The following is a 27850-nucleotide window of genomic DNA, read 5'->3' on the forward strand; positions in this document are numbered from 1 at the left end:
TCAAAATCACCGGAGATGATGATGTGGAAATACCACGACTGAAGAAGAGCCTGAGCAAGGAGTTTGAGGTAAAGGATTTAGGCCAACTGAAGTACTTTCTTGGTATAGAAATTGCTAGATCTCCTAAAGGAATTGTTCTGTCACAACGAAAGTATGCTCTTGACTTGCTTAGTGATACAAGTATGCTTGGGTGTAGGCCTGCCTCAACACCTATTGATCAGAATCATAAGTTATGTGCTGAATCTGGGGAACCAGTGGATAAGGAGAAGTACCAGAGACTTGTTGGAAAAATCATATACATATGTCATACACGACCCGATATCTCATATGCACTGAGTGTGGTGAGCAGATACATGCATGACCCTAGGAATGCACACTCAGAGGCAGTCTATCGATCCTCAGATATCTAAAGGGTAATCCAGGAAGGGGACTATGGTTTAAGAAGAATGGACATCTTAATATAGATGGGTATTGTGATGCAGACTGGGGAAGTTGTTTGGATGACAGAAGATCAACTTCTGGTTATTGTGTGTTTGTTGGGGGAAACTTGGTGTCATGGTGAAGTAAGAAGTGGCCAATGGTGTCCAAATCAATAGCTGAAGCAGAATATAGAGGTATGTCACAAGGTTTGAGTGAGATGTTATGGGTAAGGAATCTTCTCTCTGAATTGAAGGTAATAAAGAAGGACCCCCTAAGGTTATGGTGTGATAATAAATCGGCTATCAGCATTGCTAATAATCCAGTTTAGCATGAAAGAACCAAGCATGTTGAGATAGACCGGTTCTTCATCAAGGAGAAGTTAGATGATGGCATAATTAGGATACGTTATGTCAGCTCTGGAGAACAAGCAGTTGATTGTTTAACTAAGGGTTTAGGTGTAAAGGAGTGTAATTCTGCGTGTGACAAGATGGGAATGATAGATATTTATCACCCATCTTGAGGGGGGTGTTGGGTTGTATATGTGTGAGTAAGTCTGGCCCGTGTGGCCCATGTAAACCAGTATATGTATTGTACACACTAGAGAGGAAAAGTGTTATCCAGAAATTTCCCAAACCCAGCACACTTCAATTCTTGACCACCGTCTTTTGGCTCTCGCTACCACCAAATGCAGTATCGATTATTCCTTTTATTGACACAGCACTTTAGGCAACAATGTAGATTTCTTGAGCCATTCTCTATTTATTGTCGATGCATCTTCCAAAAATAACGTAAGATGTTTCCTTCATATATGAATGACACACGGAGACTATGGATTTTTCGAAACTGATCCTACTAAGCCTCATCTTGCATTCAATACATTTATGTTCCATCTCATCTTTGATTTGGATCACTTCTCTTAAAAGAAAATCTAATTATATTGCAGTTTGCAAATGGAGATTGACAAGATTATAAGGTTAGGGAACAATCTGCCTACCGCCAAGCCCCTCTAGGACAGATCTATTCATGTAATATTATATGTGAAATTATTTCTTTCTCACAACTGATGATGAATACTATAGTAGTGAGCCTTTATGATGCATTTTGCCTTGACACTTTTGGGTAGAATTAAAGAAATATTCTCACACATCCAATTTAGATGGGTATGGTTGATGTTCATTGCCATTCAGTGATAATATACTAATTGTTGAGAACACTAATGATTGTTATGTCTACCTCCTCTTAAATGATCAACATAGATGCACTTTCAAATCACTACCTGCATTGTGGAGTTCTCAGTTTTCCTTCAGCTACCAAATAATACTTGGATGTGACGAATAACAACATGTGATTTGCAGTGCAATTTTTGCTCACTTTGTAGATGCCTATTGGAAGTGGGAAATAAGAAATGTAAAGAAATTAGATGCTTCCATCTTGACCTCTTTTATGATAGAATCATTAATTGATATTTTCTTGTACGATGAGATGATGTCATATATTTTTTCTCTTAACTGAAATATGTCAACCAAACTATTTCCAAGTTATCTAATTATATTTTTTCTTTGGATAAAGGGTTTTTATTACTTAAATGTTTTAGGCATTATACACGGCCTCTGCATATCAAAAAAATCTAATTATATATTTATCTACGTCTAATTGCATATTTAATTTGTTCCCTACAAATTGACAAACCGTGGAGCTAGCTGAGTGGATCTATCTCTATTTCTCCCTACAGCAAAAATGCATCTATTGTTTATCATGGTGTGCCAAATCATTGTAGAGTTTATCCAAATGATCTAAGAAATGCTCATCTGCTGAGGTTTGTCTGGTGCACAATTATTTGTTGCAACGAAACAAGGGCTTGTAGGTCAAAACTATCGCAAGTGAACACAATTCAATTCGTTCTTGAAACCTATGACTACTAAAACTTATATCCTTTTCCATGTCATTTTCTTATGAACCAGGCTGAGAAAAGGCATGATGTTGTTCTTTGTATAGTGTAACCGGGCTGTTAGATGGAGTATCACAACTTTGCTTTTTGCGGCATGCCAAAAAAATAAAAGGAATGGTCATTCAAATTGAGGTACGAAGCATGACCATTTAACCTTGTGCAGTTACTGTTATTACTTATTTGTTAGTTGCAGCAATATGGAGGGTATTTTATTTTGTTATGGTATAATGTTAGCATATGTACATCTTGAGCCAATTGTAGTTTTAACGAGAATAATGTTGTGCAACTTATAAATTCTATATAAATTTGTACATCTTTGAGGCAACTTTGTCTCAACTCAATAAAAGTTTAGATGCTGATTTATGTTTACCTACTGAATTATGTTTATCATTTGTTCAGAAAAAATAGACGGGTGATTGAGACTCAAACTCGAACTAAGTACAAGTCCATTAGGCCTAAAGAAAAAACCCGCTCAACACACTACTTTCTTGCAATCAGATTATATCCCTCTCTTCAATTATGTACCAATAGTTGAATATAAGAGACAAGCATAAACGTAAGAAAGCACAATATTAAAAGAGGCATGCTACGCTTTCGTCGGCTAATTTTTTTAAAAGACGTGCCTCATTATTGCAACACAAATCTTGTTGTAGAATTATTTCTACAACACACGTCTTGTTACGAATTATTTCTACAACACATGTTTAGTTGAGGAACTATTTCTACAACAGATGTTTTGTAGCAAAAAAATGCAACCGAGATTTTGTTGCAATTTTATTTTCAACTCAAATCTTGTTATGAAAATAATTCGTAAGAGATGTTTTGTTGGAAAATATGGATCTGTCATAGACCATCGCAACATTGTATGTTTCAGAAGCATGGCCTCTGTTGCATAAACGTATACAACAAAGAGTGAGGCGTGCGGCCTTACTTTGTAAAGAAGGTGACGGACGCGTTCGATGCAATCCGCCGAAAGATGGTAACCGTTTTCCATATTAAAACACTGTAATCTAGTGAAATTTTACAAACAGCTAGTATACATCCATACATATGTGTGTATTTTATCAGGATTTTTTGAATTTTACAATTTCGGCATGCAGACCCCAAATAGAATAATTGTTTTCGACTATGCAGGACCACCTATAGAAGAAAAAAATTGAATTCCTCATCATTACATACTCCAGTTTACAAAGAAATATATCAAACAATACAAGAAACTGTAGAGAGGATAAGAGGAAATGCAAACTATTTTAAGCACCTGGCTTACTGCACGCAAGAAGCGGTTTCCAAGAACATCACTCGTGCATGTTTCACAAAAAAAGAAAAAGAAAAACTCGAGGAGGAATCAGTATTTGAACTGCTCAGGAGCAATGCACTTCAGTAAATCTGGAGAGCATCAGACACTTCAGCACTACTTGTAAATAAGCAGTACACCCTCTGTTCCAAAATGTGGACTAATAACGAACAGTACGGAATGTAAAACTTCATGCACTTCCTGAGAAAGTAACCCGCCCGCACTTTGGATCAAATCAAAAGCCAAAGCCAGTAATGTTTTCTTTCCCCTTTAATTATATGTGTATTACTGTATATTTTATACAGTTACAATTATATACACCTGACTGCTGTACCTATGAAGAGATGTGCTGGAATGAAATGAAAATGCTGTATTGGCTGCTTAACAATCTATCTATATACCAACTACTTATACAGCAACCGCCGGGGTTGGGAGCTCCGGCAGTCCGCTCTCGCCATTCAGCACAATGACTTTCCCCTCCGAGTCCACATCAACAATCACAGAGTCGCCCTCCTTGACCTCCCCGCCCAAAATCTTCTCCGCAAGGCTGTCCTCCAGAAGCCTCATGATCGCCCTCCTCAATGGCCGCGCTCCGTAGCTAGGGTTGTACCCTTCGTCCACGACCCGCTCCTTGAACTTCTCCGTCACCTGCAGGTTGATGTCCTTGCTCTTCAGCCTGGTGAAAACCTCCTGCAGCATTATGTTCGCGATCTCTTTGACTTCCAGCTTGGTCAGCTGTCTGAAGACGATCATCTCGTCGAGACGGTTGAGAAACTCCGGTCGGAAGTACTGCTTCATCTCCTCGACCACCAAGCTCTTGATCCTGCCATAGCTGCTGTCCTTCTCGTCTGAGTCGAGGTCGAACCCAATCTTCCTCCCTCCCTTCTCAATCACGCTGCTTCCAACATTTGATGTCATTATCAGAAGCGTGTTCTTGAAGTCCACTGTTCTCCCCTTGCTGTCAGTTAACCTTCCATCTTCCAGGATCTGGAGCATCATGTTGAACACATCCGGATGCGCTTTTTCAATCTCATCAAAAAGCACAACGCTGTATGGTCGCCGTCGAACCGCCTCCGTCAGCTGCCCACCTTCAGTGTATCCCACATAGCCTGGTGGTGAACCGATCAACTTGGACACAGTGTGCCTCTCCATGAACTCACTCATATCCAGCCGGATCATGGCTTCTTCAGAGCCGAAGTAATATGATGCCAGAGTCTTTGCAAGCTCTGATTTCCCAACACCCGTGGGACCTGCAAAAATGAAGCTCGCAATTGGTCGGTTGGGGCTCTTGAGTCCTACACGAGCACGGCGAACAGACCGACTTATTGCTTTCACAGCCTCATCTTGCCCGATGACACGCTTATGCAATGTCTCTTCCATCTTAAGAAGTTTATCAGATTCGTCAGTTGAGACTTTCTCCACCGGGATACCAGTCCATGACGACACAATGTGCTGGATATCTGATTCATTCACCATCGGCCCGGTCTCTCCCGACTCAGTCTCCGCTTTAGTCATCTCCTTGCTCTTGTCAATCAAGGTCGTTATCTGGGCCTTCAATTCCATTTCACGATCTCGCAACTCTCCAGCCTAATGGCAGGCACACCAAATATTAGTTAGCTCTATATCAAAGAAAATGCAGATATACGGCTGCTGACATCCAGAAAATTGAGATCAGCACGCATGAATAAACAGACACTAGTGCGGTTATACTAGAGAAAAGGCATATTCAAGGACACTAGTACTAATTTACTCGCAGTGATAACTATTCAATGTCAGAAGTATGACTCGCAACTCTCCAGCCTAATGGCAGGCACACCAAATATTAGTTAGCTCTATATCAAAGAAAATGCAGATATACGGCTGCTGACATCCAGAAAATTGAGATCAGCACGCATGAATAAACAGACACTAGTGCGGTTATACTAGAGAAAAGGCATATTCAAGGACACTAGTACTAATTTACTCGCAGTGATAACTATTCAATGTCAGAAGTATGACACACATTCTTTTACCATCAACCGAGACCGACCTCACAGACAAGAATGCCTAGATCATATGAAAGTACATGTCGTCTTCCAATTATATCAATGAACACTCTAAACAAGTTAAATATGGTGGATAAACATCCCATATGAAGTTTTTAAACAGTTGGGTTGCTCTATCAGCATTAAGAGAATTCAAAATATAGCAGTCCAGCATAGGCTGATACCTTCTCAAAATCCTGGCCACGGACAGCTTCATTTTTATCTTTCGTTATTTGCTTAAGCTCCTTGTCAAGCTCTCTGGCTTCCTCAGGAACCTGCATAAGTGATTCTATTTAGATTTTGTACGGGACGTGCAGAAAATAAAAAAAAAAGGCAACATTTAAACACATTCTCTACCTGGGCATGTCGAAGCCTAACACGTGAACCTGCTTCATCGATCAAATCAATTGCTTTATCTGGGAGGAAACGATCACTGCAAACAAAACAATTCGCCAGGTATTAAAAGGATACAAGATAGCAGCCAAGTTGTATATGAGATTCGGACAAGAAACATAGTATAATTTTTTCTTTGCGATGCTTTTGAAGTCTAAGAATATCATACATTACATTACAGAGCATATATGCTCCTCATTTGGTTTTCTAAGTATCGATGCTGTGGACTCTTGATGGTTATGTTAAGCTATTAACTGTCAACAAAATTTTGACCTTTCAATTTGGAACCTCAGCCACATTTTGGTTGAAGCACAGGTTCAATTTGTGTCATAAACTACTTGGTAAGTTGCATTGTAATATTTTTTCAAGAAACCTTTGCGTTTCATTTCACTGAAGAGACAGAGAGAGAGTTTAAGGTTACAGCCCTCCTAGGAGGCGAGTAATATTAACATGACCAGCTAAGAGCATCTCCAACAGACGCGCCAAATAAAGCGCGCCCGCGAAAAACAGGGCTTTTAACGCGCGCGCCAACACGGTGCGCTCCAGCGGGCGCGGGAAAAAGTGGCGCGCAAAAAAAAAACGGGCGCGCGCGGTAGTTTTGGCACGTGTCGACGCGCGCGCGCTATAAATCCAGCGCCCCTCCACGCGCCCACTCCACCGCTCTGCCTCGCCACGCGCCCTCTCCGCCGCTCTTCCTTGCCATGCTTCTTCTTTCTCGCCTCGCCGCCGCCACGCCACCATGCCGCCGAAAAAGTTAGGGCTACCTGCGCGCCCCTCCGGCGCCTTCCACGCTGAGATCCGCTCCGGTGAGATGCGCCTTGGCCTCGGCACGTTCGACACCGCCCACGAGGCCGCCCGTGCGTACGACGCGGCGGCGTGGTGCCTCCGGCGTCCTCGTAGGGAGATGAACTTCCCCGAGTTGGCGACGCGGGAGCGGGCACGGGACCGGAAATATGCTATGACTATGTTGGTTCAAATATTACTATGTTGGTTGAGATATGCCTGGCGCGGCGCGCTGTAGTTTTGCGGGCCTGCTGAAGCGCTACAGTGGCGCGCTAAAATTTGCAGCGCCTGGTGAAGCAACTGCCTACTCGGACGCAAAAACAGCCGTTGCGCGCGCTGTAAAAAAGTTTTGGCGCGTCCCGCCTGCGCGCGTCGTCTATTGGAGATGCTCTAAGGTGCTAGACTCTATCTCATAGTTCACATACCTGATATATTGATAAGATAGCTTAGCAGCCGCAATCAAAGAATCATCAGTGTAACGAAGTTTATGATGGATCTCATAGCGTTCCCGAAGCCCTCTGAGAATTTCTATGGTTTCATCAACAGTTGGCTCTGGTACCTTTACTGGCTGGAAACGTCTTTCTAATGCTGGGTCTTTCTCAACATGCTTCCTGTATTCATCAAGTGTGGTGGCTCCAATACACTGAGAAGGTTGGTTGTAAAAAAGATTCAGTAAAAGCATAAGGAAGCAAATTGTTAGCCCTGTGTCCCAATGCGGTACCAAGTAACCTCATCGACATACCTGAAGTTCTCCTCTTGCTAATGCTGGCTTTAGAATATTAGCAGCATCAATAGCACCTTCGGCGGCTCCTGCTCCTATGAGGGTGTGAACTTCATCGATGAAGAGAATGATCTCATCGCTCTGTTTGATTTCTTCCATCAGTTTCTTCAACCGTTCTTCAAATTCTCCACGGTATTTCGTACCAGCAACAAGAAGTCCCATATCAAGGGTAATGACCTGTAGTAAATGGTTTCCAAGATGATCATCTCCTTACAATCTTTTCAAAATAATGCGGGAACACACACACACAAAAAAAAAGTGTCAAGTATGAAGTATAGTACTGATAGTGTCACGGATGCAGATTAGCGACCGTAGTCCCAAAAGGTCCATATCTGACTGATGCAGATTGCGGGGCATGGACCTTGGGAGTTGGGACTATGACCCCTAATCTGCACCCATAACAGATAATCGCACGTAAGTAATTTTTTAACACGCCATTTGTTATGGTCGGACTCCAGTATGCACGGAAGAGGCCCAATAGTGGGACGCATTAGGGGCTTAGCCCAAGTTATCTAGGGTTTAGTGGAGGCTGTCTTCCTATATAAACACATGTACCCCTTCGATATTAGTCAGACAATAAACAGTATTCTGTTGTCGGAGACGGGAGCCCAAACCCTAGCCGCCCTGCCTTAGCCGCCTCTCTCTCTCTCTCTCAGCGACGGCGCCCAATCGCCGGCGCCTGCGTCCCCAGCCACGCCCGCCGCACTTCCACCCCTACAACCTACGTCCGAGACCTGGTAGAACCCTAGCCTCTACCAATTTGGTATCAGATTGCTTGGGTTCGATGAGTTTGTCGGACCTTTCCACCACCACCGCCGCCGCCACCACCGCCTTCCCCACCACCTCGCAGAAGCCGCCGCCGCCGCACCAGTCGCCGCCGCCGGCCACCTCAGGTCCGGCCGCCTCCGGTACTGCGGCCCTGGCAGCCGAAGCCGCCCCCGTCCTCTCCCCGGCAGAGATGTCCTCGGCGATCCGCGACCTCACCCTGGCGGTCTCGAACCTCCGAGACCTTCCTCCAGGCTCCGTACGCGACCCCGCCTCCACCGCCTCTGTCGGCGGCGCCCTTCGCGCCACCGCCCCCGGCCACCGTCGCGCCCCAGGGCCTGCCGATCAACCAGGTCAGGTGGCCATCGTCGTCGTCCCCGCTGCCGACGTGGATCGACACGCCGACCTACACGACGGCGCCGCTACAGCCGACGGTGTTGCAGTCGCCCACCACCACCTTCGGGGGGTTCGGCAGGTATACTGACCCGTACGCCGAGAGCTCCGTGGTGCCGCAGCACTCTCCTTCCGCCATGAGGGCGCCTACACGGCCTCGCAGCACGTGCAGCAGCCGCCCCGCTTCACCAAGCTGGAGTTCGCCACCTACGGCGGCACCGTCGACCCCCTGAACTGGCTCAATCAGTGCGACCAGTTTTTCACGGGGCAGCGGACCATGGCGTCCGACCGCACGTGGATCGCCTCCTACCACCTCCGTGGCGCCGCACAGACGTGGTACTACGCCCTCGAGCGAGACGAGGGCGGGATGCCTCCATGGGAGCGCTTTCGCGACCTGTCTCTCCTCCGGTTCGGCCCCCCCCATACGTGGGAGCCGCCTGGCCGAGCTCGGTCGCCTTCCCTTCACCACCTCGGTGCAGGACTTCGTCGACCGCTTCCAGACGTTGGCCTGCCATGCGCCTGGTGTCACGCCTCGCCAACTTGCCGAGCTCTTCGTCACGGCCTTCCCGACCACATCCGCATCGACGTCGAGATGCGCGACCCCCAGGACCTGCAGACGGCCATGTACTACGCGTGCGCGTACGAGCAGCTCGCCAACGCACTGCAGCAGGCGTTCCCGGGCCGCGGCACGCGTCCCCCGACCCGCCCCGCCCCGGCGGCCGCCACCCCGACACGCCCCGCCCTGCCGGCCACTACTGCGGCTGCCCCCGCGCCGACACGCACCTTCCGGCGCTTGACGTTGGCCGAGCAGCTCGAGCGGCACCGCAAGGGCCTGTGCTTCAACTGCGACGAGCCGTATGCGCCGGGTCATATGTGCGCCGCCTGTTCTACTTGGAGACCGTCGACGATGCGGAGGTGGAGGCCCTCACCGCGGAGCTCGACGCCACCAAACTCTCTGAGGCCGGCGTCACGACCTACGGGCCGGTCGATGCGACCGCCTTCGTCGTCTCCCTTCATGCCATGGCTGGCATCAAGACGGCAAAGACGATGCTGCTTCCGGTGACGATCAACGGGGAGCGTCTCACCGCGCTCGTAGACACGGGCTCGACGCACAACTTCCTGTCCGGGGACGCCATGCGCCACCTTCGCACTCCAACCGGCGGGCTCGGAGAAGTTCAGCGTCACCGTCGCCAATGGGGACCGCCTTGCTTGCCAGGGCGTGGCGCGGCAGGTTCCCGTCCTCATCGGCGACGAGCCGTTCTCCATCGACTGCGTCGGCATCGACCTGGGCTGCTACGACTTCATCCTCGGCATCGACTTCCTGTCCACTCTCGGCCCCATCCTTTGGGACCTCGATGTGCTGTCCCTCATCTTCTGGCGCAAGGGCGGCCGTCGCGTTCAGTGGACGGGCATCGGCGCTCCGGCACCGCGACTCCGCAGCTCCAGTTGATGGCGGCCGCACTGGACGAGGCGCATCCCCTCCTGGCCGACCTCCTACAGCAGCACAGCGACATCTTCGACGAGCCACAGGGCCTCCCTCCCGCGCGGCCCTGTGACCACCGCATCCACCTGCTGCCGGACACGGCGCCTGTCGCCGTGCGCCCGTACCGGTACCCTCAGCTGCAAAAAGACGAGCTCGAGCGTCAGGTGGCGGTCATGCTCGCGCATCCGGATTTCGACATCGCCGTTCTCCGCCCCGGTGCTCCTTGTGTGCAAGGCCGACGGCACATGGCGCTTCTGCATCGACTACCGCGCCCTCAACGCCCTGACATCCAAGGACAAGTTCCCCATCCCCGTCGTGGATGAGCTCTTGGACGAGCTACACGGAGCGCGCTTCTTCACCAAGCTCGACCTTCGCTCGGGCTACCATCAGGTGCGCATGCACCCTGATGACATCGAGAAGACGGCGTTCCGCACTCACCATGGCCACTTCGAGTTCCTGGTGATGCCGTTCGGCCTCTCCAACGCGTCGACAACCTTCCAGGCCCTGATGAACGACGTGCTCAACCCATACTTGCGCCGCTTTGTGCTTGTTTTCTTTGATGACATTCTTATCTACAGTGCATCTTGGGCGGAGCACCTACAGCACGTGGCCATCATCCTCAACGAGCTTCGGGCGCATCGTCTTCACCTCAAGCGCTCGAAGTGCTCGTTCGGCACGACCTCCGTCGCATACCTGGGGCACGTCATCTCGGCGGACGGGGTAGCGATGGACGCGGACAAGGTCGCCGCCGTCGCCGACCCCGCGGTCACCGCGGGCGCTCCCCGGCTTCTTGGGCCTCGACGGCTACTACCGGAAGTACATATGGGACTTCGGCCTCATCGCCGCACCACTGACTCGTCTCCTTCGACGCGACGCCTTCTCCTGGGACGAGGAGGCGACTACGACATTCGAGGCTCTCCAGCGGGTGCTCACGACAGGACCCGTCCTCCAGATGCCGGACTTTGATATGCCGTTCATGGTGGACTGCAACGCCTCTGGCATCGGCTTCAGCGCCGTCCTCCACCAAGGCGAGGGACCGCTCGCCTTCTTCAGCCACCCCTTCGCCGCTCGCCATCACAAGCTCGCGGCCTACGAGCGCGAGCTTATTGGGCTGGTTCAGGCGGTGCGCCACTGGCGGCCTTATCTTTGGGGCCGGTCGTTCCGTGTGCGCACGGACCACTACAGCCTCAAGTTCTTGCTGGACCAGCGCCTCTCCACCATTCCGCAACACCAGTGGATCGGCAAGCTCTTCGGCTTCGACTTCACCGTCGAGCACCGCCCCGGCCATCTCAACACGGTCGCCGACGCCTTGTCCCGCCGCGACACTGAGGATGTCGCGGACGACGTCGCCATGGCTGGCACTATCATGTGCATCCGCTCCGGGCCATCTTTCGCCTTCATCGACGACATTCGCCGGGCAACTTCGACGGCCGCGGACGCGCAGGGCCTGCGCCAGCGCCTTGACGCCGGCGAGCTGGCAGCGCCCTGGCGCCTGGACGAGGGGTTGCTCCTCCATGGCCGCCGCATCTTCGTGCCTGACCATGGCAACCTGCGCCACCAGCTCCTGACCTTGGCGCACTCTGCAGGGCACGAGGCGTGCAGAAGACTCTCCATCGTCTCCGTGCTGATTTTTACATCCCCGGTGATGGCGCGATGGTCCGTGACTGGGTGCGGTCGTGCGTGACGTGCCAGCGGAACAAGACGGAGACACTACGACCCGCGGGTCTACTGCAGTCGCTGGACGTACCCTCCCAGGTGTGGGTGGATATTTCCATGGACTTCATCGAGGGCCTTCCCAAGGTGGGCGGCAAGTCCGTCATCCTCACGGTGGTTGACCGCTTCTCCAAGTACGCGCACTTCATCGCCCTGGGTCATCCATATACAGCCGCCTCCATGGCGCGGGCCTTCTTCGACGGCATCGTCCGCCTCCACGGTTTTCCTTCGTCCATCGTCAGCGATCGTGATCCCGTGTTCACGGGACATGTCTGGCGGGATCTCTTTCGGCTGGCGGGCGTGAAGCTCCGCATGAGCACGGCGTTCCACCCTCAGACGAACGGCCAATCCGAGGTGGTCAACAAGGTGATCGCCATGTACCTGCGTTGTGTTACTAGTGATCGTCCACGGGCTTGGGTGGACTGGTTGGCGTGGGCGGAGTACTGCTACAACACCTCCTATCACTCCGCCCTGCGCACCACGCCTTTCGAGGTGGTCTACGGGCGCCCACCTCCAGCGTTGCTCCCTTACGAGCCTGGGACGGCTCGGTCCGAGACAGCGGGCGACTTACTCCGCACCCGCGACGACATTCTGGCTGAGGCGCGCCAGCGTCTTCTCCAAGCACAGCAGCTGGCCCGGAAGTACTACGATGCTCATCATCGCGAGGCGGAGTTCGCGGTGGGCGATTGGGTGTGGCTGCGCCTCCTCCACAGGACCACGCAGTCTCTGGACCCGCGCTCCAAGCGCAAATTGGGACCTCGCTACACCAGTCCCTTTCGTGTGCTGGAGCGTGTCGGCACACTCGCATACCGCTTGGAGCTGCCAGCTGGTTCTCGCCTCCACGACGTCTTCCGTGTCGGCTTACTGAAGGCCTACCGCAGGGACCCTCCTACAGCGACGCCGGCCCTTCCTCCTACTTCGGATGGCCGCCTCCTTCCAGCTCCCGCGCAGGTGGCGAAGGTGCTGCAGGCGCAGCAGCGTCGCGGCGTCTGGCATGTCTTGGTACAGTGGGCCGGCCTGCCAAAGGAGGAAGCGACTTGGGAGAAGCTCGACGATTTCCGCCGGCAGTTTCCAGATGTTCAGCTCGAGAACGAGCTGTTTGAGAAGGCGGGGAGAGATGTTATGGTCAGACTCCAGTATGCACGGAAGAGGCCCAATAGTGGGACGCATTAGGGGCTTAGCCCAAGTTATCTAGGGTTTAGTGGAGGATGTCCTCCTATATAAACACATGTACCCCTTCGATATTAATCAGACAATAAACAGTATTTTGTTGTCTCCCTCATGAGACGGGAGCCCAAACCCTAGCCGCCCTGCCTTAGCCGCCTCTCTCTCTATCTCTATCTCTCTCTCTCAGCGACAGCGCCCAACCGCCGGCGCCTGCGTCCCCAGCCGCGCCGGCCGCACTTCCACCCCTACAACCTACGTCTGAGACCTGGTAGAACCCTAGCCTCTACCACCATTGTTTATAATTTACCTTTTGAGTCATTAACCAATTGTAAAGTAGCATACTTTTTTTTTAGGAAAACAGTAGGTTTCCCTACTGTGATTTTGATTTTTTTGGTAGTTTGTATGAATGTACATGACTTAAAAAAGACCATCTACTATCTAGCTATGACAAAGCATTATGCCCAAACGAAGAGAATACAACTAAGGCATGTGCTTAAATGAAGGAGTTAACCCATGCTGGTAGTAAGTCTTTCTATTCTTTCCTCTTAGCTCTATGAACCAGCTAGTGGAGTTGATTGCATATGTTACCCTTATTATTTGTCCAAAAGACGTGCACACAAGTTCTGTAATTTTGCTTGAAAGTCTGTGCATCAGCATAGATAATTAAAGAAATTGTAGATACACTTTCTTGAAAATTATGTTGTTCCATTAAAAGAATATGAGTGATCATAGTTACTTGACATACACTGTTAGTCTGTTACATGCACAAGCTCAAGCAGAACAGCATGGATAAACCAAACACAAGGCAGTAATCAAACATAGTAGAAATACAATGAGAGCCTTGCACCTAATCTAACGGAATCAATTAACAGAGGAAATATTAGGATTAACATATAAGAATTGCAACAAGGTATATAACTGCACTAAAGCACCAAGGTATACCTTCTTCCCCTCTATCGTCTCAGGCACATCGCCATTAGAAATGCGCTGAGCAAGCCCTTCTGCAATAGCTGTCTTACCAACACCAGGTTCTCCAATTAAGCAGGGATTGTTCTTGGTTCTTCTGCCCAAAATTTGTACAACACGTTCAATCTGTGGTTCCCTCCCAACAACAGGATCTAGCTTTCCCTACAGATATTATCAGACTTAACAATTAGAGGCCTGAGCAAGCACCTATTGCATCGTAGTAAAATGAAAATATTACCTCCTCGGCTAGTTTTGTTAAATTAGTCCCATACTCCTCAAGTGTCGGCATCTTGTTACCACTGCTCCCTCCCCCAACTCCAGCACCAACAGCTTCTGTTGTCTCACCAATCATCCGGACAACCTATAGATGCATAACATTTGTGAAAACAAGATAAAAGGAAAAAAAAGACTCGCTTTTCAAAGAGTCGAGTTTAATCTCAGATATAACTTACCTGGGTACGAATATTGCTGGGGTCAGCACCAAGAGACTCAAGTACGCGAGCTGCCACTCCTTCCCCCTCACGAAGCAATCCAAGAAGCAAGTGCTCGGACCCAATATAGTTGTGTCCTGGAAAGATGAGGGTATCAGCTCCAGAAAACAGATGCATCACATCATGAAAACAGAGGGAAGAATTCACATAAGGAATACAAGGATGTCCATTATTGAAAAACTATACGTCGGGCAAACCAAAATAATGAAGTGCATCATACAAAATACATCCATGTATCCCGTTATAAATTCAAAATTTATACTTTTAGTTCATGTAAAGAACGATGAAATAGCACTTTAGCAAGTGCAAGTGTCAACAGAATACGATGCAATAAAGCATATGTTGGTGAGTTCAACTACAATCCCATCAGAAAACAGCATAACAGGGATGAGAAGAGTGTGAATTCATAGAATGGCTGACATAGCAAAATTAAATTATCAGTCAGAATAATTGTGGTGTCTGTTCCAGCTGGATCAGCTTGGATCACTTAGCCAATGGCAAATCCCAGTTGATTGTCCAAGACTTGTATGTTTACTGATAGCTGGAGACAACTTCGTTGGCTGGTGGCAACGTAGTAACTGACCATTGACTGCACTACGCCATGCCTAATGCTCACAGTTGGTGGATTTTGGAAGCAGCAAAATATTGCCGCCCTCTGCAGGGAGAAGCCCTGCATCACCTTGCTGTCCAATACCATCCGTGCAGAAGCATAGTGGTAGGAGCTAGGGTCCTACCGGGCCTTTGCCTAAGATTGTAGGGGAAGGAGGGGAGCTGGCGTGGGCGTGAGCGAGGCGGCCGGCGCAAAGGCGCTGTCTCGCCCGGAGGGGAGGCGGCGGCGATGGGAGAGGCGGCGGCTAGGGTTAGGGATTCCGGCTCCTCTGGGAGCCGGGCAATAGAATATGTCTTATTGCTTAATTCCAAAAGGGTGTCTTACAACTGTTTATATAATCTCGATAATAAAAATAAGATAACTTGGGCTAAGCCCCTAACTAAACGTGCCCATTGGGCCCTCTGGCTATAAGTGATGCCGGTCATAACATCTCTCCCCGCCTGCGCAAACAGTTCGTCCTCGAGCTGGAAGTCTGAAAAATGTCGGCAGAACTCCTCGAACTCCTCCTCCGGAAGGCCTTGCCACTGGATCAATAAATGCCACACTCCGCGACCCTGCTGGACCTGCAACACCTTGGCCGGTCCTGGAAGAAGGCGCCCGTCGGAGGTCGGAGGTAGCACCGGTGTGGCTGCTGGCGGGTCTCCGTGGAAGGGCTTCAGCAACCCCACATGAAACACGTCATGGATGCGGGCACCGGCCGGAAGCTGCAGGCGGTAGGCCACCTTGCCTGTGCGCTCCACCACAGAAAATGGCCCCGCGTAGCGAGGGCCCAGCTTGCGCTTAGTGTGCGGGTCCAGGGACTGCGTGGAGCGGTCAAGGAGGCGCAACCACACCCAGTCGCCCACCGCAAACTCTACCTCTCGGTGATGGTCGTCATAGTACCGCTTGGATAGCTGCTGGGCCTGGAGAAGGCGTTGGCGCACCTCCGCAAGCATCTCGTCCCTGCTGCGAAGAAGATCGCCCGCCGCCTCGGTCCGGGCCGTCGCAGGGTCAACCGGCAGGATGGGCGGGGGCGGTCGGCCATAGACCACCTCGAACGGCGTGGCACGCAGGGCGGAGTGACAAGAGGTGTTGTAGCAGTACTCTGCCCATGCGAGCCAATCCACCCAAGCACGGGGACGATCACCTATAACACAACGCAAATACATGGCAATCACCTTGTTGACCACCTCGGATTGGCCGTCGGTCTGAGGATGGAAGGCCGTACTCAGGCGGAGCTTCACGCCCGCCAGTCGGAAGAGATCACGCCAGACATGCCCCGTGAACACCGGGTCCCGGTCGCTGACGATCGCAGACGGAAACCTGTGGAGGCGGACAAGCCATGGAGGCGGCTGTGTAGGGATGGCCGAGCGCGATGAAGTGAGCGTACTTGGAGAAGCGGTCGACCACCGTGAGGATGACGGACTTGCCGCCCACCTTTGGGAGGCCCTCAATGAAGTCCATGGAGATATCGGCCTAGACTTGAGAGGGCACCTCCAGGGGTTGTAGTAGCCCAGCCGGCCGCAGTGTCTCCGTCTTGTTACACTGGCACGTAACACAAGACCGCACCCAGTCCCGGACCAAGGCCCGATCCTCGAGGATGTAGAAATCTGCGCGAAGACGGTGGAGGGTCTTTTGCACACCCTCGTGGCCGGCCGAGCGTGCCAGCAGCAGAACCTGGTGACGGAGATCGCCGTGATCCGGCATGAAGAGGCGACGCCCATGTAGGAGCAAGCCGTCCGCCAAACGCCACGGCTCTGCGAGGTTGCCGGCGTCGAGGTGCTGCCGAAGGAGCTGAGCGTCCGGCGCGTCCGCGGTAGCCCTGCGGATGTCGTCAAGGAGGGCGAAGGAGGGCCCCGAGCGGATGCAGAGAGTCGCCCCGTCGGAGTTGCCGGAGTCCGCGTCGTGGTAGGCGTCGCGGCGGGACAGGGCATCGGCCACAGTGTTAAGGCGGCCTGGACAATACTCGACGGTGAAGTCGAAGCCAAAGAGCTTGTTGATCCACTGGTGCTGCGGCACGGTAGACAGCATCTGGTCCAATAAGAATTTGAGGCTGTAGTGATCCGTGCGAATCTGGAACGGACGCCCCCAAAGATATGGCCGCCAATGGCGCACGGCCTGCACCAAGCTAATGAGCTCCCTCTCATAGGCTGCGAGCTTATGATGGCGCGCAGCGAAGGGCCTGCTGAAGAACGCAAGCGGCCCGTCGCCCTGATGAAGGACAGCGTTGAACCCCACACCGGAGGCGTCGCAGTCCACCATGAACGGCCGGTCAAAGTCGGGCATCTGGAGGACGGGGCCCGTCCTGAGGGCCTGCTTGAGGGCCTCGAACGCCTCTGTTGCCTCCGCATCCCAAGCGAAGGCGTCGCATTGCAACAGGCGCATGAGCGGGGACGCGATGAGGCCGAACTCCCGGATAAATTTCCGGTAGTAACCCGCGAGGCCCAGGAAGCCGCGGAGAGCCCGCGGTGAGTGCGGCGTCGGCCAGGCCACGACAGCCGCCACCTCGTCGGCGTCCATAGCAACACCCTCGGCCGAGATGACATGGCCGAGGTAGGCGACGGAAGGCGTACCGAACGAGCACTTCAAGCGCTTAAGATGAGATGATGCCCGAAGCTCGTTGAAGACGATGGCGACGTGCTGAAGGTGCTCCGCCCAAGAGGCGTTGTAGATAAGAATGTCATCAAAGAAAACAAGCACAAACCAATGCAAGTAGGGGCGGAGGACGTCGTTCATCAAGGCCTGAAAGGTCGTCGGAGCGTTGGAGAGGCCAAAAGGCATCACCAAGAACTCAAAGTGGCCGTGATGAGTCCGAAACGCCGTCTTCGCGACATCGTCCGGATGCATCCGCACCTGGTGGTAGCCCGAACGGAGGTCGAGCTTGGTGAAGAAGCGCGTCCCATGTAGCTCATCCAAGAGCTCGTCGACGACAGGGATAGGAAATTTGTCCTTGAGCGTCTGGGCGTTCAGGGCGCGGTAGTCGATGCAGAAGCGCCACGTGTCGTCCGACTTGCGGACGAGGAGGACCGACGCCAAAAACGGCGACGTGGAAATCCGGATGATGCCCAAGGCGAGCATGAGCACGCACTGCCGCTCCAGCTCGTCCTTCTGCAACTGGGGGTAGCGATAGGGGCGCACCACAACCGGTGCCGTGCCCGGCAGGAGATGAATGCGGTGGTCATACACCCGGGCTGGCGGAAGGCCCTGAGGCTCGTCGAAGAGGTCGCGGTGCTGCTGCAAGAGATGATCCAACATGAGGTGCTTGGGCCCTGTAGCAGTCGCTGCCAACTGGAGCTGCGGCGTCGCTCGGAAGGCGCCACCCATGCCCGCCCACTAGATGCGGTGACCCTGGCGCCAGAAGATCATCGCTGGGAAGGGTCCTCAAGAAGTCGATGCCGAGGATGAAGTCGAAGCAGCCCAAGTCGATGTCGGCGCACATGATAGTGAAGTGCTCGTCGCCGATGGTGATGGGCACGTTCCGTGCAATCCCATGGCACCGGAGGCGGTCGCCGTTAGCTACAGTGACCCAGAGGTGCTCCCCGCCCGTCGGCTGGAGCGCTAAGCGGTGCATGGTCGACTCAGGCAGGAAGTTATGCGTGGAGCCCGTATCCAGGAGGGGCACCAGGCGCTCGCCGTTGATCATCACCGGCAAGAGCATAGTCCGCTCGTCTCGGATGCCCGCGAGAGCATGGAGGGAGACCACGAGAGCCGTCGCGGGAGCGGGCGCCTATGCGGCCTCCGCCGCAACTAGGGCGGGCAAGTCGCCGAGCCCGTCGGTGGCGGTGTCCTCCTCGACGTAGTCGGACGCCTCCAAGTAGAAGAGGCGTGGGCATACGTGGCCCGGCACGTAGGGCTCGTCGTAGTTATAGCAAAGCCCCTGGCGACGGCGATCGAGCTGCTTGGCCGGGGTGAGCCAGCGGAAGGGCCGCATCGCGGCTGGAGCGGGGGCTGCCGTAGAGGCCGGAGGCGGGCGCCCCGGCACTGGTGGTGTTGGGGCCAGCCTGCCTAGCTGCCGGGCGCCCCGAGCCGGCGACGCCTGCTGCAGGGCCTGCGCGTGACGCTCGAAGGCACGGGCGTAATACATGGCCGTCTGGAGGTCCTGAGGTCCCCGCAGCTCCACGTCCACGCGGATATGATCCGGCAGACCGCCCATGAAGAGCTCTGCCTGCTCGCGAGCCATCACGCCGGGGGCGTGACACGACAGGGCCTGGAAGCGATCGGCGAAGTCCTGCACCGTGGAGGTGAAGGGTAGGTGGCCAAGCTCCGCCAGCCGTCTCCCTTGGATCGGAGGCCCGAAGCGTAGGAGGCAGAGCTCGCGGAAACGCTCCAATGGAGGCATGCCGCCCTCGTCCTGCTCGAGAGAGCAATACCACATCTGTGCGACGCCTCGGAGGTGATACGAAGCGAGCCAGGTGCGGTCCGACGCTAGCGTCCGTTGCTCCCGAAAGAACTGGTCACATTGGTTGAGCCAGTTCAAGGGGTCCTCGGTGCCGTCGTAGGTGGCGAAGTCCAGTTTGGCGAAACGCGGCGGCGTGTGGGTATGGGCGCCGTGCTGGTACGGCTCGTCGGCGCGGAGAAGTGTGGGGGTCGGCGCCGGGTAACCGTTGGGGACGGCGTAAGGACCAACGAAGCTGGAGAGCCCGTAGTACTGCGGCGGCGGCGCCGGTGGCGACAGGATGTGCGGCGGCGCCGAGGCTGTCGTATATATTGGCTGCGACGTCCCGGTCACCCAGGCCGGTAGCGGCAACGGCGAGGGGGGAAACCGGAGCTGGTGAATAGAGACCCCCGGGCCTCCGCCGGTCGCCGGTCAGGGGATTCGCCCCTACGGACCGGTGATCTCCTCCGGGGTGAGGACGGCGGGAAGCGGCGCGGCGGAGGTGACCGGCACGGGCGAGTGCGGGGCGCCGGCCGTGGTGGCCATCGGGGCGGTGGTGGATGTCGACAGCGGGAGGGTTGGGGAGGGCGGCGGCGAAGACATGACCGAACCAAAGCCTCTGGATACCAAACTGGTAGGAGCTAGGGTCCTACTGGGCCCTTGCCTGAGATTGTAGGGGAAGGAGGGGAGTTGGCGTGGGCGTGAGCGCGGCGGCCGGCGCGAGGGCGCCGTCTCGCCCAGAGGGGAGGCGGCGGCGATGGGAGAGGCGGCGGCTAGGGTTAGGGATTCCGGCTCCTCTGGGAGTCGGGCAATAGAATATGTCTTATTGCTTAATTCCAAAAGGGTGTCTTACAACTGGTTATATAATCTCGATGCTAATAAAAATAAGATAACTTGGGCTAAGCCCCTAACTTAACGTGCCCATTGGGCCTCCTCCGGCTATAAGTGATGCCGGTCATAACACATAGTTACAGGCTACAGTAGGAGAGGCTAGCCTCCAAGCGTCACTACGGTTAGAACATAGCTCATAGGGGTGTGATGCTTGTTGAGTTGTTGTGCTTGTCATAGGCCTAGTCATAGGCTTGCAAATAACCTATTGTATCTACCGAGACAAAAGGCTTCTAGATTTTCTCAAAACAAAAATATTTTTTAAGTTGTAACTGAAAGTAGTCAGGTAGCTAGCCAATTGTGTGGGCCAACGGACAAAATTTAGACTTATAGTTGGTGAGAAACATGAAAAAGCGCAGTAGCAATTAGAAGTGTGAAGAGAATATGCTTTAACTCCACTTCAATCATCCTAGATAGAAGCATAATGGAAAGAGTGATGGTCACCATAATCAAATATGCATTATCAGTCACAAATTCAACCCTAGTGATATCAATTGCCGCTAGTTCAACTTGGAACACTTGGTGATGGTCTGATGGAACAAATTCATGTTTTGGTTGCTGAAAACTTTTAAGTTGTAACTGATAGCTAGCTAAGAAAAGAGGCATCAATTGTTCCAGTAACAGAGATGTAACTATCCTTTTATTAAGTTTCAGTTTGTCTGGCAGTAACCTAGGAACCATAGAAATAAAAAATAAGTAAAATGGACCAAACTATAGAAAGACGACTGACATACCTAGCTGGCGAGCTTCCTCCAATGAAAGCTCTAAAACACGTTTTGCACGTGGTGTGAATGGTATTTCAACAGCAACAAAACCGTTGCCCCTCCCAATGATCTTCTCCACTTCCACACGGGCATCCTTCAGATTTATACCCATGGACTTAAGCACCTTCGCCGCAATACCAGTGCCTTCTCCAACCAGACCCAATAGAACTTGCTCTGTTCCGACAAAGTTGTGACCCAGGCGTCTCGCTTCCTCTTGTGCGAGCATTATGACCTTTATAGCTTTCTCAGTAAATCTCTCGAACATCGCTCTGGTTACAAAAGAAGCACGCCTTCCCCGTCTAGAGAATCTGTAAGATGCAACTGTTGACCTGAAGTTGGACGAGCACATAGCTGAGAAGCTATGTACCGATCTCAGACCGACAAATGCTGCCATCCTTACAGGACGGTTTAATGACATTGCCAACATTGAGGGAGTCCTCCTGGTTCCATGAGACTTCCAGTGTCGACCGCCTGTACGGCCTGCAAAAGTTGTCTCAAGAGCAACCGGCAGGACTAAGGTCCCTGCCATGGTCAAAAGTAAGTTGTCCCAAACCTGTGCAAGATGTTAGCACAGAAGTAGTTAGAAACCATTCCAGATACCTGATCCTCAAAGAGAAGTAAGCTGAATGCTCAATACAAGTAAATATTTATTTAGCTTTAACCTCTTCGTCTCGCCCTCCGATTTTTTATTTTTTTTGAGAAACCGCATGTAACTTCATTCATACTCGATAGCCATCACAGGTACAATCCTTTGGATCCAATGTCCAAGAAACTACACAGTAACACCTACAACTAAGAATTATAATGATATCTCTTAAAGAGACATCTTCTTCGTGGTATCAATCTTTGCAAGATGAAATATTGCCAAGGCTTTATTAAAGATACTGCAATTCGACCGGAGCAGCTACACTGCCACTCGTTTACCCGCACAAGCTTGATTGTCAATACATGTTTTTGGAAGCCCCTTGAGTCGGCCATAAAAAATGATAGGAAGCCATAAGCGTTTAATGAATTTGGGCCGGGATGATCCCCTAGAAGTGCAGGTCAATCTCAAAAATAAAATAAAATTGCAAGATCTTTGCCAAAACGTTAAGGAAGGGCTCCCACTCTAGAAAGAATCAAGAGAGCAAAACAACACGACACAATAACATGAACTCATCACATGGCACCACCACTCTAGAGAAAGAACCATGGTAACTTTATTCACAAAAACACCACATCCACCACTAGAGAGACCCTAACGAAGACCACAAAACTAAGGAGCTGAGCTCCCGCCACCTCTCAACGCCAAGACGGCAGCCACAAAACTCTCGAGGAGCCGAGGTCCTGTCACCTCTTAGCGCGAAGATGGCAGCTGGAGGCGAGGGGACCCAAATTTTTCAAGTGGCGGTTGTTGTTCTTTCCTAAAACCCTAGACCACACTCCCTTTCTGCCTCACACCCCAAGTGAAAGAAATAAAATAAGGCGTGCACTTCATCATGGACTTTATTTTGCACTGTAAATGATCAATAAATACTATTCCACCGTTCCATACTATTGGAGCAACTCTAGCAGAGTAGCCATATCGAGCCAATCGGCATAATAACCACCAATATGGCTAGGTTGGGAACATTGGTTTGGAGCGCGAGCGGGGACACCTCCCTCCCCAACCTCCCGCGCTGACTCTTGGCAATTTTACCGCCACTTTTCCCACCGCCCGCCGCTCGCAGCTATAAAAAAGCCCCGCAGCCTCCACTTCCCTTCTCGCCACCCACAACCTCCACTGTCACAGCCGTCGTGCTACTGATCGTCCAAGACCTCGCCGCTGTGCTCGGGTTTAATTGAATATATATGTACCGGAGATTGAAAAAAAAAAGGTATCCCACTGACGAATGGGTCCCATGATACATTATGCCGTTCTATGTTTGCACTTGGCTCGGCAGCCTCCATATCGCTCCATATGTGATATGGAGGCTGCCAATATGGCCACACTTCTAGAGTTCCTCTTACAAGGCATCGTTGGCAAAATAAACAGTTACAGGCGCTGCCTCAGGAATTTTTCTGCTAGGTTGGAGTATTTTCAATCTTGTCGGTTTGGGCATATACAATGCAGGCCTCCAGAAGTGCGTCAGTGCATGGTGGATGGTTAAGACATGCTGATAATATCAAGAGAGGTCGGGGTAGAACAAACTTGACAAGAGAGAAATCCGTAATGAGAGATCTGAAGGACTGAAATATCACCAAAGATTTAGCCATGGACAGGGTGCGTGAAAGTTAGCTATTGCAGCCACAAAACTCTAGCCTACAGGTTTCAACTCTAATCTACACCAACTTATTTCGGATTGAAAGGCCTTATTGTTGTTGGAGTACTGTCAATAGGAAGAAAAGGACATATTCGTCGGTTCGCCCGTCCGTTTAAAGATAAGGATCGTTGGCGCACTTGAACTTCCTGCCGCATCAATCAACTAATGCTGCAACGAGATCGCCCAGGGCAATCTTAACCAGAATAATAGTAAGAACTAAAAACGAAGGACTTGATTTCCCCAGGAAGAGAACAGCCCATGGGTTCCACGACCAAGAATCACTCCAAAGGTGAAATCTTGTCCTTGGAAAATCAGGCCCTCGGCCGAGAAGAAGCGATTACCGAAACCAGGAGCGAAGAAATCGAGACAGGGAAGCCACTGGGATGAGCTGCTCACCTGCGATGAGAGACCGAGAGAGGGAGAAAGAAGAGCGCGTCCCTGTTTGTTTCTCCTCCAAGGAGATAAGAAGGGAGAAGAGAAGAAGAGTCGCTTGGTTGGGGATGCCCAACAAGCAACCAAGAAGAGAATTGCTCTTTCCTTTCTTTATTTTGGCCTCATGCTCATTCTGGCTGATTCTTTTCTCTCTCTCTCTCCCCTTTAGTTTTCACAAGTATTTTTTCTTCTGAATTATTATAAGGGCTGGGGATTTGGACAAGTCACCAATTTACCTGCCAAGCATGGTGGCAGATATTTTTTTGGCAGTTTAGATATTTTTCCTTCTCATGAGAAGAGAATCTGTAACTGTTCATACAATGCGGGTAAAATGTTGAGAAGGGAGAAAATTGGGTTCAACAAAATTTGGGACATTAAGAGCTAGCGCAAGTCTTTGTGTAGCGATGGCACTAGGACTGGTCATAATGAAAGTACATACACCATGGTAGTCTAAATTAAGTTTCATCAACGAAGATGTCCAAATCTATGCGAGGCATCGGGTAAGATGGGCACATAGGAGGGCTTCGGCTCCTCCTCATCGTCATCCATAGCCGCGGGCATCTCATCAACGTTCGCGGCGTGCTCCACCTCCATCTCCTGTAGACGACGCCGCTTGGCCTCTGCCGCCGATTCTGACTGGAGGGAGTTGAGGATCGCGTGCTGCCCCGCCTACAGATCCGCGACTCAAGCGTCCCCCAGCCCTCCTCCTCCTCCTCCTCCTACGGTTCTACCGCATCCGAAGGTAGCCGCGCGACTATCCGGGATTCACACTTTGCTAGGAACTTCTCAAGGAGCTGCAGTCGGTGCTCCGGCGTTAGATAAGTTGCCCGGCGTGGGGGCATAGGTACTAGCGGAAAGTGGCGGACGACTAGCTTTAAGTGACGGACGACGAGCGGAAAGTGGCGACGACGGCGGATGGGAGGGGTGGAAATGTATATGGTTAGAGTTTTAGTGCAGGCGTTCGGCTTAAATAGTCGGGCTAGGGCACTACGCGGCCCACCAGAGCAGCGACACGCGACGATGGAGGGTACGTCCATCGAACCATCGGGTTTCCCAGTCAGCCCGGGCATTTGAGGTCCGTTTAAGGAGTCCGTCTGGGTCACATTTATGACCGGTTCGTGAACGGGCCATCCGCCCGAGCGTTTGAGACGGGTTTGTGGCCCTAGTTGTAGATGCTCTGAACATAATATGTTATCACACCTATGACACTGCCCATTGTGGAGGTACTACCTCCGTCCTGGTTTATTGGTTCTATTTGTATTTTGTGCCATACTTTGACCTTAGATTTAACTAACAAAATGTTAATGCATGCCAGAAAAAATAACATTGAAAACTACGTTCAAATATGAAACCAACAATATAATTTTTTATGACATGCACAAACATTTTGTTAGTTAGATCAATGGTCAAATTTTTGCACAAAATATGAAGGGGACCAATAAACCTGGATGGAGGTAGTAATAACATAGACTAGTAACATATGCATGTTACTAGTCCATGTTATCCCTAATATGGCCTACCTAAGGCTGGTTGAGGGAGTCCGGGATTAGGGGGTCCTCGGGGTGTCTGTCTATTCTCATGGGCCGGACTCCAGGGCATGTTCGACCATCATTAGAAGTATCAGAATCAAGATGGACTCTTCCGAAAACTTGACATACAATCCAAGGCGACGTAGTGATCAACATATTCCTTCCCTATTGTAACCAACTTTGTGTAACCCTAGCACCCCTGGTGTCTATATAAGCCAGAGGGCCATAGTTCGTAGGATACATTAAGCTCATTACGATTAGGGTTTAGACCACAACATCCGATCTCGAAGTAAATCAACTCTATATTGTGTACTACTACATCAATACCGACAAGAGTAGGACGCAGGGTTTTACCTCCATCGAGGGGGCCTGAACCTGGGTAAACATCGTCTTCTTCGTCTCTTGTTACCCATCGACCCTGGATCCACAGTTCGGACCACCTATTCGAGATCGGTCGGTTTTGACACCGACATTGGTGCTTTCATTGAGAGCTCCGGTGTGATATCACAAAAAGGATCGATGGCTCGCTTGGTCTCCAGTGATAACGTCAAGGCTAGGGATACCTTCATCTCCAACCAATCCCCTTCTTTCAGCAGTACAACCCCGCATGTCAAGGCGGTTCATCACCAGATCAGCGGGCTCACCTGGGCCAGGAATTCAAGTTTGGCAATTTGGAATTCGTTGCCGACACCCGGGGCAACCTCATCCTCTCTGAGGTCTCGACTTTAGACGAGGAGCTCGAAAACTCCGAAGCCTTAACTTCGAGTCTTCTTCCCGACCTCGAGTCCGGAATAGATTTTAACCTTGATTCGACATTGAGCCAGGATCTGACCATGGTGTTAGAAGGCCCGAGGGTAATCCTGCCCGAGCACACTTCCTACGCTGAAGCCCTTGAGTTCAACTCCGCGAGGGCTCTGGGAATTAGTCTGGCAAATCTCCCATGGTCAAATGAGACGATGACTCAAACCCAAACCGTTGACAGTTCGGATGGACTAATCCCGATCGAGGACCCTTCCGGCCCGGGACTAGATGCGAGGAACTTTATTCCCCACCCACCACACATTTCATCGCTACTATCGAAGATCTAACCGATTTGTTAGACTTCTCCTCCGAAGAAGCCAAAGATATGGACACGACTATTCAATCACTCAGTCCTTCCGTAACGGGATGATCGACCGCCACCTCCACGTACAACGTCTACATGGTGGACACCCCTAGGGACGAGAGCGCCATGGAGAAAAGCGATGATGACACCTCGGCAAAAAACAGTGGCAACGAGCCCATCAAGCGTCGTCGCCAGCACAAAAGCCTAAAGCTCGTAAGAGCAAGGAAAGTGTCATGCCCCAAGTGTGTAATTGCCATATTTGGAACCTATTGCATGTGGGTCCACCTTGTCATGGATATGATGATGTCATTTTGTGTCTATGATTTCATGTGTCAATTTGTGTTCTTATTTTGCATGCATGCATCCATGCCATGCCATGCCTTGTTTGACTTGCATCTATACCTTCCCTTGTCTTAGTGTGGAGACTTGTGATCATGTGATGTGTGACTTGTGTGGAGTGAAGCATGTGTTAGCAAGTGCTTAGTTTTCAAAACAAAACATCTTCACTCCCTCCCTAATTATTCTATGTTAAATATCTCTTCTTCCTTTCCTCTTTTAAAAATGCTCTTGTGTTAGCAGAATTGTGGTGATTTTGAAAAGTGGAGTTGCTGATTCAAAAGGGGTTTTCAAAAGGTGCAAAATAAATACAAAACAGCCCACATAATGTTGTTTTGTAAATATTCATTTGCCCCTAAAAATCATTTTGCATTTTATTCAACTAGGTCACATTTTTCTATGACCATGGGATATTTTTGTTTGATTTTATCCCCAGTGTTTTATTCTATGCTTTAATTCCTTTCTGTGTTTTTCTGTAAATGGGAATGAGGAATTCCTTTTTATTTTCCTCTATCTGCCGCTCCTAAGTGGGTTTGCTCCCACTTAAGCAGCCCATCTGCTCTCCCCCTCGCGCAGGAGCCGCGCACGGCGACGTTTTCCTCCCCTTTCCAGCGAGGCAGAGGGTCCCACTTGTCATCCTCTCTCTCTCGTTCCCCTCTGCTCCACCGAGGAGAGAGCGTGCGTACATGGCCGATGGCACGCCCCACGCTTTCCCCTCGCGCTATACAGACCCCCCTTGGCGTTCGTGCCTTGTTAGGGTTCCTCCCCGCCGCTGCTCCACCCAGATCCATTCCCCCTCCTCTCTGTAACGACGCTGCAAGGTAAGAGCAACCGGATCCGCCATGGCCGACGGGTGAAACTCGTCGTCGCCATCGTCATGCGTCGTCTTCCTCCTCGGCGAAGGTCCCAGCAGCTCGAGGGCATCTCCA

The 27850-nt window shown here is 51.3% G+C and overlaps 1 protein-coding gene across 1 annotated transcript; it reads right to left on the reverse strand.

Annotated features, from left to right (window-relative positions):
• Positions 1-3900: 3900 nt before the first annotated feature.
• LOC123398804 (chaperone protein ClpC2, chloroplastic) lies at positions 3901-24120 on the reverse strand. Its single transcript, XM_045093258.1, has 10 exons — positions 23916-24120; positions 21208-21790; positions 14583-14698; positions 14369-14491; positions 14107-14292; positions 7605-7820; positions 7288-7505; positions 6044-6119; positions 5872-5961; positions 3901-5249 (listed from the first exon to the last, which is right to left on the reverse strand). The coding sequence occupies exons 2-10, from the start codon at positions 21764-21766 to the stop codon at positions 4071-4073; spliced, it is 2763 nt and encodes a 920-aa protein (XP_044949193.1). The 5' UTR covers positions 21767-21790; positions 23916-24120; the 3' UTR covers positions 3901-4070.
• Positions 24121-27850: the final 3730 nt, after the last annotated feature.

The sequence above is a fragment of the Hordeum vulgare genome, chromosome 5H (assembly GCF_904849725.1).
Source record: "Hordeum vulgare subsp. vulgare chromosome 5H, MorexV3_pseudomolecules_assembly, whole genome shotgun sequence".
NCBI lineage: Eukaryota > Viridiplantae > Streptophyta > Magnoliopsida > Poales > Poaceae > Hordeum > Hordeum vulgare.

What these genes read in the sequence shown, in the direction of transcription:
- LOC123398804 (XM_045093258.1), bottom strand. Translation starts at nt 21,766, where the DNA reads ATGGCAGGGACCTTAGTCCTGCCGGTTGCTCTTGAGACAACTTTTGCA. An exon ending in GGAGGAAGCTCGCCAGCTAG is followed by an intron (nt 14,699 to 21,207) that starts GTATGTCAGTCG and finishes TCATCTTTCCAG; the next exon opens with GACACAACTATATTGGGTCC. An exon ending in TAGCAAGAGGAGAACTTCAG is followed by an intron (nt 7,506 to 7,604) that starts GTATGTCGATGA and finishes CAACCTTCTCAG; the next exon opens with TGTATTGGAGCCACCACACT.